Source organism: Eleginops maclovinus, chromosome 4 (assembly GCF_036324505.1).
Source record: "Eleginops maclovinus isolate JMC-PN-2008 ecotype Puerto Natales chromosome 4, JC_Emac_rtc_rv5, whole genome shotgun sequence".
Taxonomy (NCBI): domain Eukaryota; kingdom Metazoa; phylum Chordata; class Actinopteri; order Perciformes; family Eleginopidae; genus Eleginops; species Eleginops maclovinus.
The window spans coordinates 10,253,306-10,267,534 of record NC_086352.1 but is presented as its reverse complement, the minus strand read 5'-3'; the positions used below and the strand labels follow the sequence as shown (position 1 = coordinate 10,267,534).

The 14,229-nt window shown below is 42.8% G+C and overlaps 1 protein-coding gene across 3 annotated transcripts in view; it reads right to left on the bottom strand.

Moving 5' to 3' along the window:
* The window catches only part of LOC134863174 (SH2 domain-containing adapter protein F-like), a 97,456-nt gene that overhangs the window by 27,139 nt on the left and 56,088 nt on the right, over nt 1-14,229 (bottom strand). For 2 of the 3 annotated variants that reach the window (XM_063881505.1, XM_063881507.1), the window contains exon 3: nt 2,010-2,225. In XM_063881505.1, the coding sequence (XP_063737575.1) occupies nt 2,010-2,225 (216 nt within the window). Of the gene's footprint in view, nt 1-559; nt 659-2,009; nt 2,226-14,229 lie in introns of all 3 variants that reach the window. The other variant, XM_063881506.1, reaches the window with a different exon arrangement.

Here is a 14,229-nt window from a genome sequence, read left to right as displayed (position 1 = left end):
ACACATGCATTTTAAACAACCTCTTATTTTCAGCTGAAACTAAAAAGAAAGAGTTCAATGATTGATGATTGTTGAGTCAGGTTTGAGTGCAGAACAGACCCATAAAAGTAAACCGTTTCAGTGTTTCTTTAACTTTAGTCTTAATGTGTTCTGTCCACAATAGACCTAAAGTTAGTGGGGTCAAAAGTGCACCATACGCACCAATAAGTGTTACTACACTTTAGGAATCTTAAAGCACTAGGCAATCCCAGCGGTAGCATCCTGATAATGTCATTTTAATCAAGAACATTTTCAAAGCAAGACGATTTGCATTTGAAGTGGTTGACCTTTCATCAACAAACTGTGCTGGAAGGTGAATTTAAGAATGTAATCATTGTTTAAGTGTTTCTCAAACAGACTCTGAAGGACTTCTTTAACCTGAGTGCTGAGGATTTACGTTAAAAATAAAACCATAAAAAGTCAGATTCATCACAACCCATAAAAAAGGTGCAGACATCAATGTCTAAGATGAGTAAACAGACAGACAAGAGACACTCCCCAGCCCCGTCTCCAATGGTACCTGTGAGGGATTTAGAGGTGCAGTCCTTTCCTCCGTGGGGACCTGATCCAGTGCCACTTACAGAACCCTCGTAGCTAATGCAGTCATAACAAAGCAGAGCTGTTCGAGGATAAAAAGAAAAATATAAGAGAGAAGGGGCGATGAATAATCGAGTCATGGGTTGCTGATGTTCTTTTGTTATATCAGTTAAAAGGCTTTGCTTTGACCTTTTTTTCAGAATTTGGGGTGCAACTATTTATATTCCAAAGCCGTATTCTTTCCAGGAACAGCCCTGTTTGATGTTATGGCTGTGTTAGCCATGCTGAAGCTCTCAAACCACAGCGACTACCTGCACCTACATGCACCTGCACCATGCCCCCCCCCACCCCCGAGCAGTATAATCTTAGCTTAAACAGACAGCCATTGGATCAAAAACAGCAAACAGAAGACTGGACACCTGCAAGAGGACTTAGCTGGTGCTTTGACAGAGGCAGAGAAAAGGAAGCGTTAACAGGGGAGTGTAAAGCAGCAGCAGAGCCCTCACAACCTGACAGAAGCCAAAATTCAATTTGTTAGAGCAGGGAAAGCAGACACCTGGGTTAGTAAAGCAGAAAGTAAACCGTGTTAAAAGCTTGAAATTGGAAAAAGGCAACCAAAATGCAGTCATCGCTAACAGGAATCAGTTTACACGGTCATTTTCACTGTCTGAGCTTTTGACAACAGTACTAATTGTATGTAACAGGAAAAGCTGAAGGGGTTTGCAACCTTTTATACTATGTATGTGTTTTAATTGGGATTTAAAAAGCTTGTTATCTCTATGTTTCAAGAACAAATTGCTCCTGTTATGATTATGTGTTACAGCATGACGGTTGTGTGTTTTTCTATCAAGTCATTTTGATTAACCCTGTAAGGCCCCCAGTTGTACATTTATCCCTTTAAGTTATCTTTAAAAAAGTCAGTAAATGTTTGTTTTTTAAAGACTACATTTACATAGTCAAAAGGTCCTTTTGTTCAGCTTCACAATGCTATTTGGTAGTAAATGTGTTTATAGGCCCCGCCGTCTGGCCATAAAGTCGCACAACTTCCAAATCTCAAAACCGAGCAACATCTCTTTGTTTTATTGGATTCTTTGTTGCCTCAAATATTTGTTTTTATGATATTACAATGTTTAGAACATGTACATATTTAGTTATTCTGGAATACACATCAAATTTTATTTTTACTTATTTTATTTTTCATTGCAATATTACAACACTTCCCTAAAAACTCACAGAAAAGTGAAAACTCTTTCACTTCTGCACCAGAGGCTTCCTACAACAACATCTGAAAGGTCATTGCTTATATTTTTCTATATTTGGGCTCTACAGGGTTAACATAATTCTCCTTAAACCCAATTTCCCGCTGTATAAATAAAGTAATTTGATGATTCTGTTTCTTGTCTCATATATTACGTTAGTGGTTGTTTTCATACCTGCAAAAGCTTTGGAAATCCTCTCCTTCTTCCACTCCCACGGCTGGTCATACTCCTCGGGGGGTCGCTCGTCATCCTGGGGCAGCCGGCTCTCTCTGGGGCAGCATAAGTCTGGGTCAGAGTCCCCCCCGTTCTCCGCCGGCTCATACGGCGTGTCGTACAGGGGCAGCTGCCGCCCCGATCCTTCCTTAGGCCCTCGCCCCCCAGATCGTATTTCTACAAACAAAGGAGAAAGACCGGTCGTCAATGCTGGGTTTCTGTCATAAAACTTTATAGATGAAATGAATCCAAGGGGCAGAACACCGTCAGCATGTGAGAAATGAGGATTTATGACTCTAGATGCACTTACAGAACACTAAAGCAACACATTTTGCAAAGTCTGACTTGCACATTTCGTGTAGGCTGTAGCAGAAGATGAATGTTTGGTGATATTTGAACTGATGCGACGGGGAGACAAAGGAGCCCTAATGCCCAGAGATCCAGCTACTCGCACGCTTGCTGTTCGGTAACTAAATTCACAGCCAGTGACAGTTCGCAGGCTTAAGTGCACTAACAGCATTGTGCATCAGGCTAAAGAGTGTATTTACTTAGCTATATCTTTAAATGAGAAAGCAGCTGTACGCCAAACAAACATGTCCCTTGTTATGGCTGGAAATGAATAATTCCTGGGCATTGCGCAACAAACTGCAGAAGGTCAAAATGAGACACACGGTTTATTAACTATTAAATTGCTATTTTTTGTCAGTCATTTCTCCTGATGAGGAAATGAAGTGTCCACAAAAGTTGTAAAAAAAGTGCTGAACTTCATGAGTAAACAGACAGTAAACCCCAAGATGATTTATTTTAAGGTTACTGGATGCATCACAATCAAACTATAGCTGGAATAAATAAGTAGCAAAGTGACATAGGATGGCTATAGTACGGTCCAAAGGCCTCTCAGTAATATAAATGCATGTTGGGCATCTCTCATCCTCATCTTATTTCTCAAATCCCCAACCAGCAACGGCAAGATATATCTATTCTACGTGTCGGTGGGATGTTGGAGTGGTAAAAAAGGGGCCTCTTACATGAAGTGAATGATGGTGACAGTTAGCTGCTGCTGAACTGATGACAGAATCGAAAGGCAGAAGTGAGTGTTGAAATAAAGGGGGGAAGAGAGGGGGGCCTGCGGGGCTGAGCACCTGCAAAAGCACATAATGTAACCCCCCCCCCCCAAGTACAGTAAAAACAGTTTTGTACAGCCTGGCCCCGGGCAGCACATGCCTTCTGTGTCAGAACAGAGATAAAGAGACAGCCCAAACAAAACTGGTGCTTTTTGTTAACCATAAATGATCTTCAAAAAGTATGAACATCGTCTTAAACATTGACTGTCTGTAACTGCTGAATATTAATTCTCTAACTAACTTTTTTGTGATAACGTCACATCGTGTCCCAAATCCCAGAGTTCCTCTTAATAATCTAGCTTGGGAAGTACGATACATTATGAAAGTGAAAACTGAGTACCATTATTCTTGCTGTATCAACAATCTGCTGAAATAAAATACTTATAAATATTAATCTAGTAGGCAGAAGGCATATAAATACTGAATGAGTATATATTTTGCGGTTTGAACATAGGCATACAAGGCCTTCAAGATGGACAATTTTCCTCAAACCTTGACAAACCAAAGATGGAGGTTAGAGATTTCCAGTACAGTGTAAATATATCACTCAACAGCCTGTCTGAAGCAGATACTCAGCAGCATGTGCCACTCAAACTAAGATGCACTGCAGGAGAGGACTCACAGTGCCGAAAAAAAGCTACTTGTATCTCAATGCGATGAGGACTTTGTCAACCATAGTCTATTAGACAAAAGGAAATGAGGGTACAAGTTAACTCAATTTCACCCTGAGTAATCCTCACAAAGAGCTGAAAGGCTCCTCAGCACATGCACTTGTAAAAACTTCCTGGAACATTTCCACATTTCTAGTTTGTGGACTTAATTAAAAACCCTTTTGTAAACCCTTTACAAAGATAGTCTTATTGTAAAGTGGTACCCATTTTGTTCAGAATCATGGACTCACTGATTTGTAATATGAGAATATATTGATGATTTGTATTCGTGTTCACCTGAGCTATAGGATGCTTGCTAACCTCGTTATTCTCAAACAAAGAACTACAAATAAACCTCCCTGATAAAGCTCTGTGCCCTTGAAAACTCTCCTCTTCCTCCTCCTCCCCTCTCCACCCTCCCCTTACTCATACAAAGTTGTTAGCAGTTTGCACCCATCCTCCTGGGCCACATGAAGCTGTTAGTGGCCAGCACCTCCACAGAGTAATGCAATGTGAAGCGAGTGAAATATTATGCCATAGTACTGCATAATTGCCTCTTAGCCCGAGGGAGCTCTTGCGGAAAAATGAGCAATGCGTTGAGCCTAATGGAGCTACCCGCTGGTGGTGGAGCAAGTGGAGAGAGGGGTGGAGAGGGGTTGCCAGGTCCCGTATCTCGGCGTAATCCCGCATTAGGCAAACTCAAGCTCTTTGATCTAGCAGTTAAAAGACTTGGTATTACGAGATTCTGGCATGATTAGGTCCTACCTCCCCCGCAGAAGAACAAATAACTCTGGAAGAGGCTGAATGAAGCGAAGGAATGCTGCCAGAAGATGTGAAATGAGAGTGGGATGGGAGGAGGGCGATACTGGTGGAGATGGTTGAGTAAACCTTTCGGGAAGATCCCTTTAATTGGAGGCACGTTGCCTTCGATATACTGCTGTGGTGGGTTGAGACTCCATGCTAGCTCCTAGGGACGAGGCATGCGTGTGCAGATAGGAGCCTTGTTGACCCCCTTTGCACTGTCTTTTTACATTTCTTTCATCCTCCCTTCCTTCCTTGTTTCCTTCCTCCTGTTCCTTCTCTCTGTCAGCTCCTGTTAAGGCATGCTTGGTACGCTGGGCGGGGATACATCTGTCTAGGTGAATTACAGTGATTGGCATGGCAGTGAGGTTGCATGTTGCAACACAGCTGCAGCCTATCTTCTGTTTTTGACCTCTAGCCTCTGCTCAGGGTCAGAGGGCAGACACCACACCCTGCCTTGATGAACCTCGTCCCTTCCCCCTCCCTGGATGTCAGAGTTCCTGTCCAGATGCTGCACTTCCTCTTCATTCATACCCCAAAAAGCTGGAAGTATTTAATTGAATTTTATAAGGTGAAGAAAAGGAGATATTTCAAGACCATTTATGCAGCCAGAAAGCTGTTGCTGTTCCAAAGTCTATTTCAAGAAACAATTAAGCATCCAGAAAGTGTGCCACACTCCACCGGGCTTAGACAGACATGTTGCAGCAGCAGCACTGACCACAACCATCTGTTTAGGGCCACTAAAAAAGACGTGTTTGTGGGGGGATAGCAGAGCATAGTGCTGTAAAAGCAAACATCTGCAGTTATAAACCGTTTCTCTCTAATGAGAAAAGATACTCATAAAAACTCTACTGTAAAGCAGCAGAGGGTTGAATATCATTTCCCACTCATCAGAAGCAGTGAGGGGTAGCTGGGAAAGTGACAGTTCCAGTCTTTGTTATCATCTTCCTTTCTGGTTCATGAACTACAGAGATGAATCCTATAGAGTGGTGCAGGGAATGAACCTGTTTGATAGATGCACGTTTTGTTAATCGGATAATCTCCACACGTCTACCCTACTTTTATCATTTTCAAATCATAAATCTAATCGCCAGAAGCAAAATGCTAACATGATGCTATAAACGAACTACAGCCGAGTCCAGCAGGGGCGCACAACTTCAACGTCACGTCAACTTCAACTGACTTTCGCGCGCTTGCATATTTTAACAAAGCTTTTCCTTTTAGCCACACTGAACTTAACTAGAAGTCACGGCTGTTTCAATTACCAGTCTGATATGGTTTCACAAAGATGAGCTAACAAACTTAGTGGGAGTGTTTAAGTGTTCGGCGTAATGACGAACGACGTCCTCGACAACTTCTGTAGTCCTATTCAGCCGCTTGTTAACAACTATCGTTTTTCAGACACGTAAACTGTTCAAAAATCACCAGTGGGGTCACTATTTAATGACGTAGAACAAAACATGACCCGTGTCTTAAATTTGTGTCAAGACCTTATTTCGAGCTATTTTCCAAAATCCTACGGTGAAATCCCACTGACTGGTTTTAGGACTCGCTCCGCACCACTCTATAGGAGGGAAAACAACATGTTCCATGCATTGAATCCAGTCGGGTTCCTGCTCCACTTACTACAATAGGAGCCTTCTGGGCATATTATCATGGCAGAGCTTGGGTAGAAAGAAAGCTGTGGATTAAATCACAAACATTAACAGCAACCAACAAGGCAGCCGCATCCTACTGCACATAAAGGAATGACCCGGCCTTTTGCCCTCATGGTCCAGACCACTCGTATTCAAGTGATTGCATTTGAAAGTAAGTAGCAAACAACTGCATCAGTGTGCTTTTATTGCCGGGATCAAAATATGTAAAAGGGAAAACACATTTATCTGCCTCTGTGGTTGAATGCCACCCACTCCTCCTGAGCCAGAGAGAATTTTGCAGCTGCAAGCGCTTGCAGAGACACAGGGAATATCTGGATGTGATTGAGGGGATCTTTTGTGCACTACTGAAGGATTAAATGCGATTGACTTTACACCCCGGGAAAACAATAACCAGAAAATACACAGGCTTCCAAGGATTTGCTCTGCCTGTTCCTCCTCCGAGCTCAGTCAGTGTTGAATAAAATCTAAACCAGTGTAGCTATTGTCACCTCAGAGAGCTCGGCTTTCAACACGTTGGATCTCCATCTGAAGATAAGAAAAAAAGAGTATGATAAAGTGCAGCTATATACTAATCAATGTCAATATAAACTAAAGACTGAAGATAAATGACTTTTTTCTGAATTGCAGGCTCATATGTGCGAGAGACTTTTTTCTAGCTTTGATTCCTCCTGTGTGATTGCCCAGGTCTGTGAACAGTGAACAGGGTCAAACTCAGTCAGTGATTTGAGCTGTATTGGAGGTGGGGGGGGGGGCACCCACAGGTATAGTGTGTCAGTCTGAGAGCCGGTTGACAAGTGAAGGTGTTTGCTCCTTGACCCGTGGTGGCCTGCCGTTGAGTGGCTTTCTGCTTAGTGGCTGGAGCTGAGAGGAGGCTTTCTCCGCACACTATCCCCCGAATACTGCCGGGAGAATAGTAACAATAAGCAAAGACAAAACAAGCCTGTCAGCTTTGAGCACAAATCTCGCCCCAATTTTTCACTTTCATGTCTCATGTGTTTTGAAGGAACAAAAGCAGCAAAGACAAAAGGAATAAATTAGCATGTGTGTGTTTGACATACGCCTGCATAACTTACAAAATCCTTATTTGATATTTAGAGACAATTTGTAAGGAGTCTGACATCAATGATTTTTACAGACATGCTTTCTGAATCGTGAATCTGTGACAGGTTTGTCCATCTGCAAGCAGTGTGTGTGTGTGTGTGTGTGTGTGTGTGTGTGGTGCTGCTTCTCCATCAGCCTCCTACAGACAGAACAAAAGCAGTCACATTGTTTGTTCTCTCCGTCTCCCTCTTCCTCCTGGCTCACACTGTGCCAAGCCTTCGCCGGGTACCGGGTACAGTCCGAGGCCTCTGCCTGTCTGTCACATGTATACGAATACTTTCGGGAAGCCTGGAAACCAAAGCTCAGATTGTCCATTCATGCTCGGCCAGAGAGGAGAATATTTTGGTCTTGGGGAACTATTGTTGGTTTGTGCTTTCTAATCAAATGCTTTTCTGATTCAGCTGGAAGCCTTAGTTTTTGACAGACACATGACAGATAGTGAAAGGCGCTTTTAGGCATAGCTGGGTCTAAATTTCAAACAAAAACGTAACCATTTGCTAATACACAGGACATAGAAACTAACATTAAAGAGAATTAAAAGCCAGTAAAATCTAAGGAAATGCATGGTTTTGTGCACTCGTGTTAGAGTAAATCTGCTATTCCTACAGATGTCCTGAGGGAATAGAAGCTGAAGGGTGTCTTGCTCGATATGCTGACATGTATATGGATTCATTCTCTTACTGGAGCAGGAGTAACGCAAATACAAAGAAGGAGGCGGGATATGACGGAAGTAAGCCAGAGAAAGTAGCAGAGACACAGAGAGAGAGGAAGAGAATGGAGTGTCGGAGGGAGACTGCAGGGAGACAAAGAGCGAGAGCGAGCGAATGGAAAAAGGGAGGGGAAAGATGGAAAATTACAGACAGGCAGGTGATGCAAGTTTGTCACAGAGGGAGAAATAAACAAAGAGACTGTGACAGGAAGTGGAGGGGAGTGAAGGGAAGAGAAAGTGGGAGAAACAGACACACAAGGAGAGTGGCAAGAATAATACATATGCACAGCGGTGAAGGGCTCTCCGTATCCAGCAGATAATGAACACACATCAGGCGAAACTCACTTCTGATGAAGATAACTGTTACTTACGAGGTGTCGTACTAGCAGTCCACTGCTTCCATCCGTAGTAAACTTTATTATATTACAGGGATGCTTTCACAAGCTTTTCAATGTTGCAACACCCCGATGCAGCTTTATTGTTTCTTGGTGTAATAACTGTGCCTCTTTCCTTTAGTAGAGTAAAGCCAAGCTACACTTAAGTTCACATCAACCCCCCTTAAGACTTTAAGATTTTTTTAAATTTAATTTTGTTTATTGAACATTTACAAAGGTACAACAATAAATGATAACGTTGTTCTCCTTCAGTTCTGAAGATGCAAGATGAAGCATAAACACTTTTCTAGGATGTGTTCTTTGGGGATGAATGCTTTGATTAAAATGATAACATGTTTGCTATCGTAGTTGAGCATGTTAGCCATCTTACATTAACTAAATAGCAAATGAGAAGAGCCACTAGCTGTGCAGGTAATTGTGGATAGACCTAAGCATGTGATCATGGCACAAAGTTGAAAGGTCAGGAGAAAAATGTTTTTACAATTCGCACTCTGGGGAGCATGAAAGTCTCCTAAATGTCCAGAAAATAGATTAAACATAAACAAGCATTGAGATGTTTCACAGGATAAGAGAACGATTTGACCTGCTGTCAGGGGATCACAAAGATCCTTTCCATTAATTCTCAGGGGAACTTGGATATCCTGTACCAAATTTCAGGGCAATCCATCACATAGATGTAGCCGTATTTGACTGATGTCGACCAGGGGACCACCCTTCCCTAGAGCAAGAAGCTGGGATATAATTAAATTTCCTGTTATCATTGAAAGGATTGCTCATTAACAAAGTCAGACATCCCGTAATGAGTGATCAACTGGATTTGCCGTTTAACGTTGGATGAAGTGACGCCCTTGCGAGGCCCCCTGTGATGTGATGCTGCCTGGCTGTGTAACACTGGCAATGCTTCACCTATGCTAATGGCTGTCCACTGCTGCGCCACTGCATGGACGGTGGCATCGATCCTATGCCGGGCACAATCGCAATCACAGCTCGTTAGGATTGAGGTGAAAGCTCATTAATAGGAGATGAATGAGGACAGCTGCTTGGAAAGGTGCCCGTCTACCTACATGAATCACCAAATAAAAAGTCCTGCCTCGCAGCTAACTTGTGCAACTCTGCCGAGAACAACAAAGACACGAGCAGTACATCAACATGATGACAAGGCGACATAAGTACAGATGCGATTAGTCATTCACCGCTGCCGTCAATTGCACTGCAGGAATAGAAACGCAATTTGGACGACAGTCAAACACACAGAAGCTGGAATCTTTTCTCGACACGCCGCATCGAAGACTTAATGTGAAGCAGTGACAGGCTGCTCGGCTGACGCTGGTCCCAGTGCCTTGTGGGAGAGGAGCTGTTTTTCTGCAGGCTGTGGTTCTGAGCTGCGGCTATTGTTCCTGTGCTGAGATAAGAATGGTGGTGGATTAGAGGAGAGTGCAACCAGAGTTCAGGCTATGAATGGTTGCTGGAAGTGGAACACAGCATGGGAATGGGATTGGTTCTGGGAAGGGAACTGGGAAGAGGAGAGGTGATAAACAGCGGCGAGGAGAAAGGAAAGAAGTCGTGCCAGTGAGTGCCTCTTGTCCTGATGCCTAATCTGCCTGTGTGGTCGCAGAGGAGGGCGTTCTGATGACACGTGGATGTTGCTATGAGGAATAGTCACTTTATGCCCCCACCCCATAGAGGGAAATAGCCCATTAATGGTGATAGGCCTTCGGCAAAGAACCACTTGTACCCCCACCACTTCGCGGCTTCAACCTTCGACTGACTCACTCTCCCTCAGGGGAAGTAGAGACTGCAGTTCTCTGCGGGACGGAGGGATTGAGAAAGATATGACATCGCGCCAATTTGTAGCACAAGGGGAGCGCTGTAGCGAGGGTATCATACAGACATCGGTCAGACGGAGGTCATGTATGTATGAAGTCACAGTAACTATACCTATTTGTATGTTTTACATGTTAGCTTTTGATCTGCAGTATCTTGGTTCATTTGTTAAAGTGGCCCATAAAATTTTTTGGGGGGGGTTATACCTTACTGTAGTGTGTTTTATAGATTGTTGTGCATGTCAATGGTCTGCAAATACTAAAATTCAAAAGTTTACACCAGAGGTTCTCTCCCACAACTCCCCCCCCCGCCCCCTGCCAGAAATGCATTGATTGGACTCCTTTGATTTCTTCTGTAACATAATGACATCACTACATAACACTGTTATGCTTATATTGGCTATCACTCCAACACATTGTATATGATAGGCTAAGGAGCGGGACATCTCCAAGTGGTTGACCAAGCACAACAGCGCCAGACAACTAACCAATCAGAGCAGACTGGGCTCTGGTTTCAGACAGAGGTTGAAAAGAGGTGCAGCACAGGCAGTATGAGAAAAATAAAGAGCTTTTTGAACATTAAAGCATGTAAGAATGTACAATAATACAGATATGAACCCAAAATCGGCCTAATAGGGCCCCTTTAAATTTGAAAACCAGTCAGTAGCTCCTGGAGAGAGAGCACAACATCATCCTGGTGCTGGATCTCTAACAATTTTACTCAACAGCCTTCTGCAAAGCTAAGACTCAAACAAAGCCAGCATACAGCTGTACACTCTAATAGGTGCCGTGCTGAGTGGGGAAGCGGCTGATACTTTTAAGTCTATCCATCTTTTAAGTTGTATTTTTTTTCCCTTATTGTGAGATAATCTGATAATCTCTCCCTGCAGCACAACAATGCGCACAGAAGCCGCATTCGAGAAATCTGCAGGAAAATTAAGTTCCATCACCTCCACGCTGAGCAGAGCTGACAGTCGCTCTGCTCTCCTTGGGCTGCCTCTCATTAGCGGGGATGGATGCGTGTTCAAACGCTGACACATTTTACTCCCAAACTGGGTTAAAACTGAGGACAGCAGCAAATCCTTTTCTTGTGGCAACATTACACAACCTGAACTGAGTATGACCTCAGTTTCACTATTTCTTAAACGCCAGCATGTCTAATCTCTTGAGACTCTTAGAAATATACCCTAAGAGCACTTAAAAAAAAATAAAGCATGATGCCACTCATACTATTCCTGAACTTCAAAGCCACGGCTCATTATAAAGCATGGAATGAAGGGTGAAACTACAGCAAATTAGAAGAAAAATGGTGTAACTAGTTCAACAGCGTAGCACAAATATTAATTACGTCCAAAAAAAAGGAAACAGTTGCATCTTAGGGCTAAAAGGGAACAGATAGGGAGGCGCTGGGACGCTTGATATTGATTTGTTCCCTTTATCCGAGAAGGCTACTTATGCTGGAGCAGCACTGTGACCTGTTTACCAATCTTCCCAGGACGTGCATGTCCTCTGGGAAACGTGCATTATAGGGCTCTAGCAATGCTAATAGTTACATAGCAGTGACCTCGCTCTCTGTTTGACCTTCAGATTAGAGCAGTTTTTTGGTAGGCGGTCCCCAGATGACTGTACGGGCGGTAGGTAAATACAGTAAGGGTGGATTACCACTGTAAGCTGCTAACATTGTTTACACGACTGTGTGTGACCTGATCCCTGTTGGAGTCTGAACGAGCAAAACCCAACATGACCGCAAACAGATTAAACAATAGGAACCTGACAGCCACTCGTGCCACAGGAGAGATCGAGCCTCAACTGGATGTTTTTCAAAGGTGTTGTTGGGCCAGTGAACAACAGAGGTGTTTCCAAAAGTAGCATCGTTTGTCTACAGTCTACATTTGCAAAATATGGCATTCAAATTTTTAAAATGGGTTCCTATTCGTGTCCTTAAATATATTTATTTTTAATACACTGGACATTTTTTATTGAGTAGAATGACATTATGAATAGAGGTAAGGCTGGGCAATTTACATTATATAAAATGTAACCATATTTTTGACCAATACCGTGATATTGATATTGCAACGTTAGGGTTGGGGTTCAGTAATGGTGCATATAAAACATACTTACACATTGGCAATTCATATATTATCATCAGTAATGTGAATATATAATGACTGTAAAGCAGCTTTAATCATGATATGATACAGACATAATATCAATGTATGGACCAGCCCTAAAGGAAGGTGTCCGTGTCCTACCTCTTCAGCCACGTACCCTTATAGAATCCCCCCCACTCCCCACTCACACTTTTCAGCAGGCACTTCTTTGCCATATATCCTCCATAGAAAAGGCCGGATGGTATTTTTGGCTGACCCCATGTGACTGTTGAAAGGTCACGCCCACACAGGAGACCAAGTTTATATTGACACAATATATACCTCAATGCAGAAATTCTGTATTCATAAAAAGTGTATTCTACTTCAGAATATGAAGCTAGACAAGACTCCAACTCCACATTGTGAGACTGGATAAAGTTCATTTGTTTTGCATGTACTACATTGCTCCATGTCTGCAATTGGCCACAGTCTAATTAAATCCTACTGAGCAAGTGTCTGGATCCGACTAAACCGGCTGTTTAGTTGTTTACACCAGCTCATCTCCATGTGTACGAAATGCTGACTATGCATACTGATAAATATGATACACTTCACCTTCTTCTGCTCTGTCCAAACAATGTTTGCCCACTATGGTCGCTGTTTTTTACCAGGTGACCAGAAGTCAGAAGTACTGGTGGGGGTGTGTGTGTGTGTGTGTGTGTGTGTGTGTGTGTGTGTGTGTGTGTGTGTGTGTGTGTGTTTTCCTGCAGTCTGTCCTCTTCAGCCTCCATTACATCAGACACTCGACAGCCCGGAGAGAAGCTTCTTGAGTCCAGTCAGACCTCTCAGCTCTGTCCGAGCTGATTCAATCTGACAGCGCATGCAGAGCGGTGCAGGGGAGGAACATGAAATATGACCTAACCGCAACTTTACAGATAAAGCTAAACAAAGCAGACACAACAGGAAAGCTACAGCATACTCAGATAAGGGATGTAAACATATATGCATCAGCTTTCGTCTGTGCAACCAAAACATCAGGACATTAGACAGAGATGTTACTTTAATGTAAAAAATAAAGTCATTATATGTCCTCCACTGATGTGTCTAACCCACATGCTAACCAGTTGGCAGAAATATGCTAACCAAGCTCCATGCAGGTGCAGTTGAGTGCGAACCTGTACAGAGACAGACGGGAGGAACGAACGCAGAGTAGCAGATGGCCATTTGCATTATTTTCTGCACCAATGTGTCTCAGAGGACATGGAAGGTATGCAGGGTATCGAGTTCAAGCTCAACTTTACCAACTTTTAAGATGCATCCACGCTGAAGGAAAAAGAACATGCTGACAGAGTTGGTCTCACCATAAAACTTAAAATGCTACAGGCACCATAAGTGAGAAAAACCAGCATGCTGTGAAAGAAAATCAACATTAAAAAAACAATTGTTGGCATTCTTTGAAATAACTAACTAACCTATGCTGAACGTTATCTCCCATTTGTTCTGTGGCTATAAACCTGTCATACGGCATGAACTGAATTTAGTTTTTATTAAACCCTTCATTTTGTCATTCAATTCATAATGTTTTATTACATTTTCCTACCCCTGACATTTCATTGCTCTAGTAAGCTATTTGATTGATTCGTCATACAGAATCAGAATCTAGATCCCTTGTTGGCATTTAAGTCAATATTTGACAACACGGCATGAGACGATGCATCATTTTTTCAAGCGCTGCAATTCTGAAATTTCATCAGTATTTCACATGGCTTTGTGTTAATCAAAGCTCTTTAAAATTCATGGGGAGGGCTTACATATCAATACTGCTGA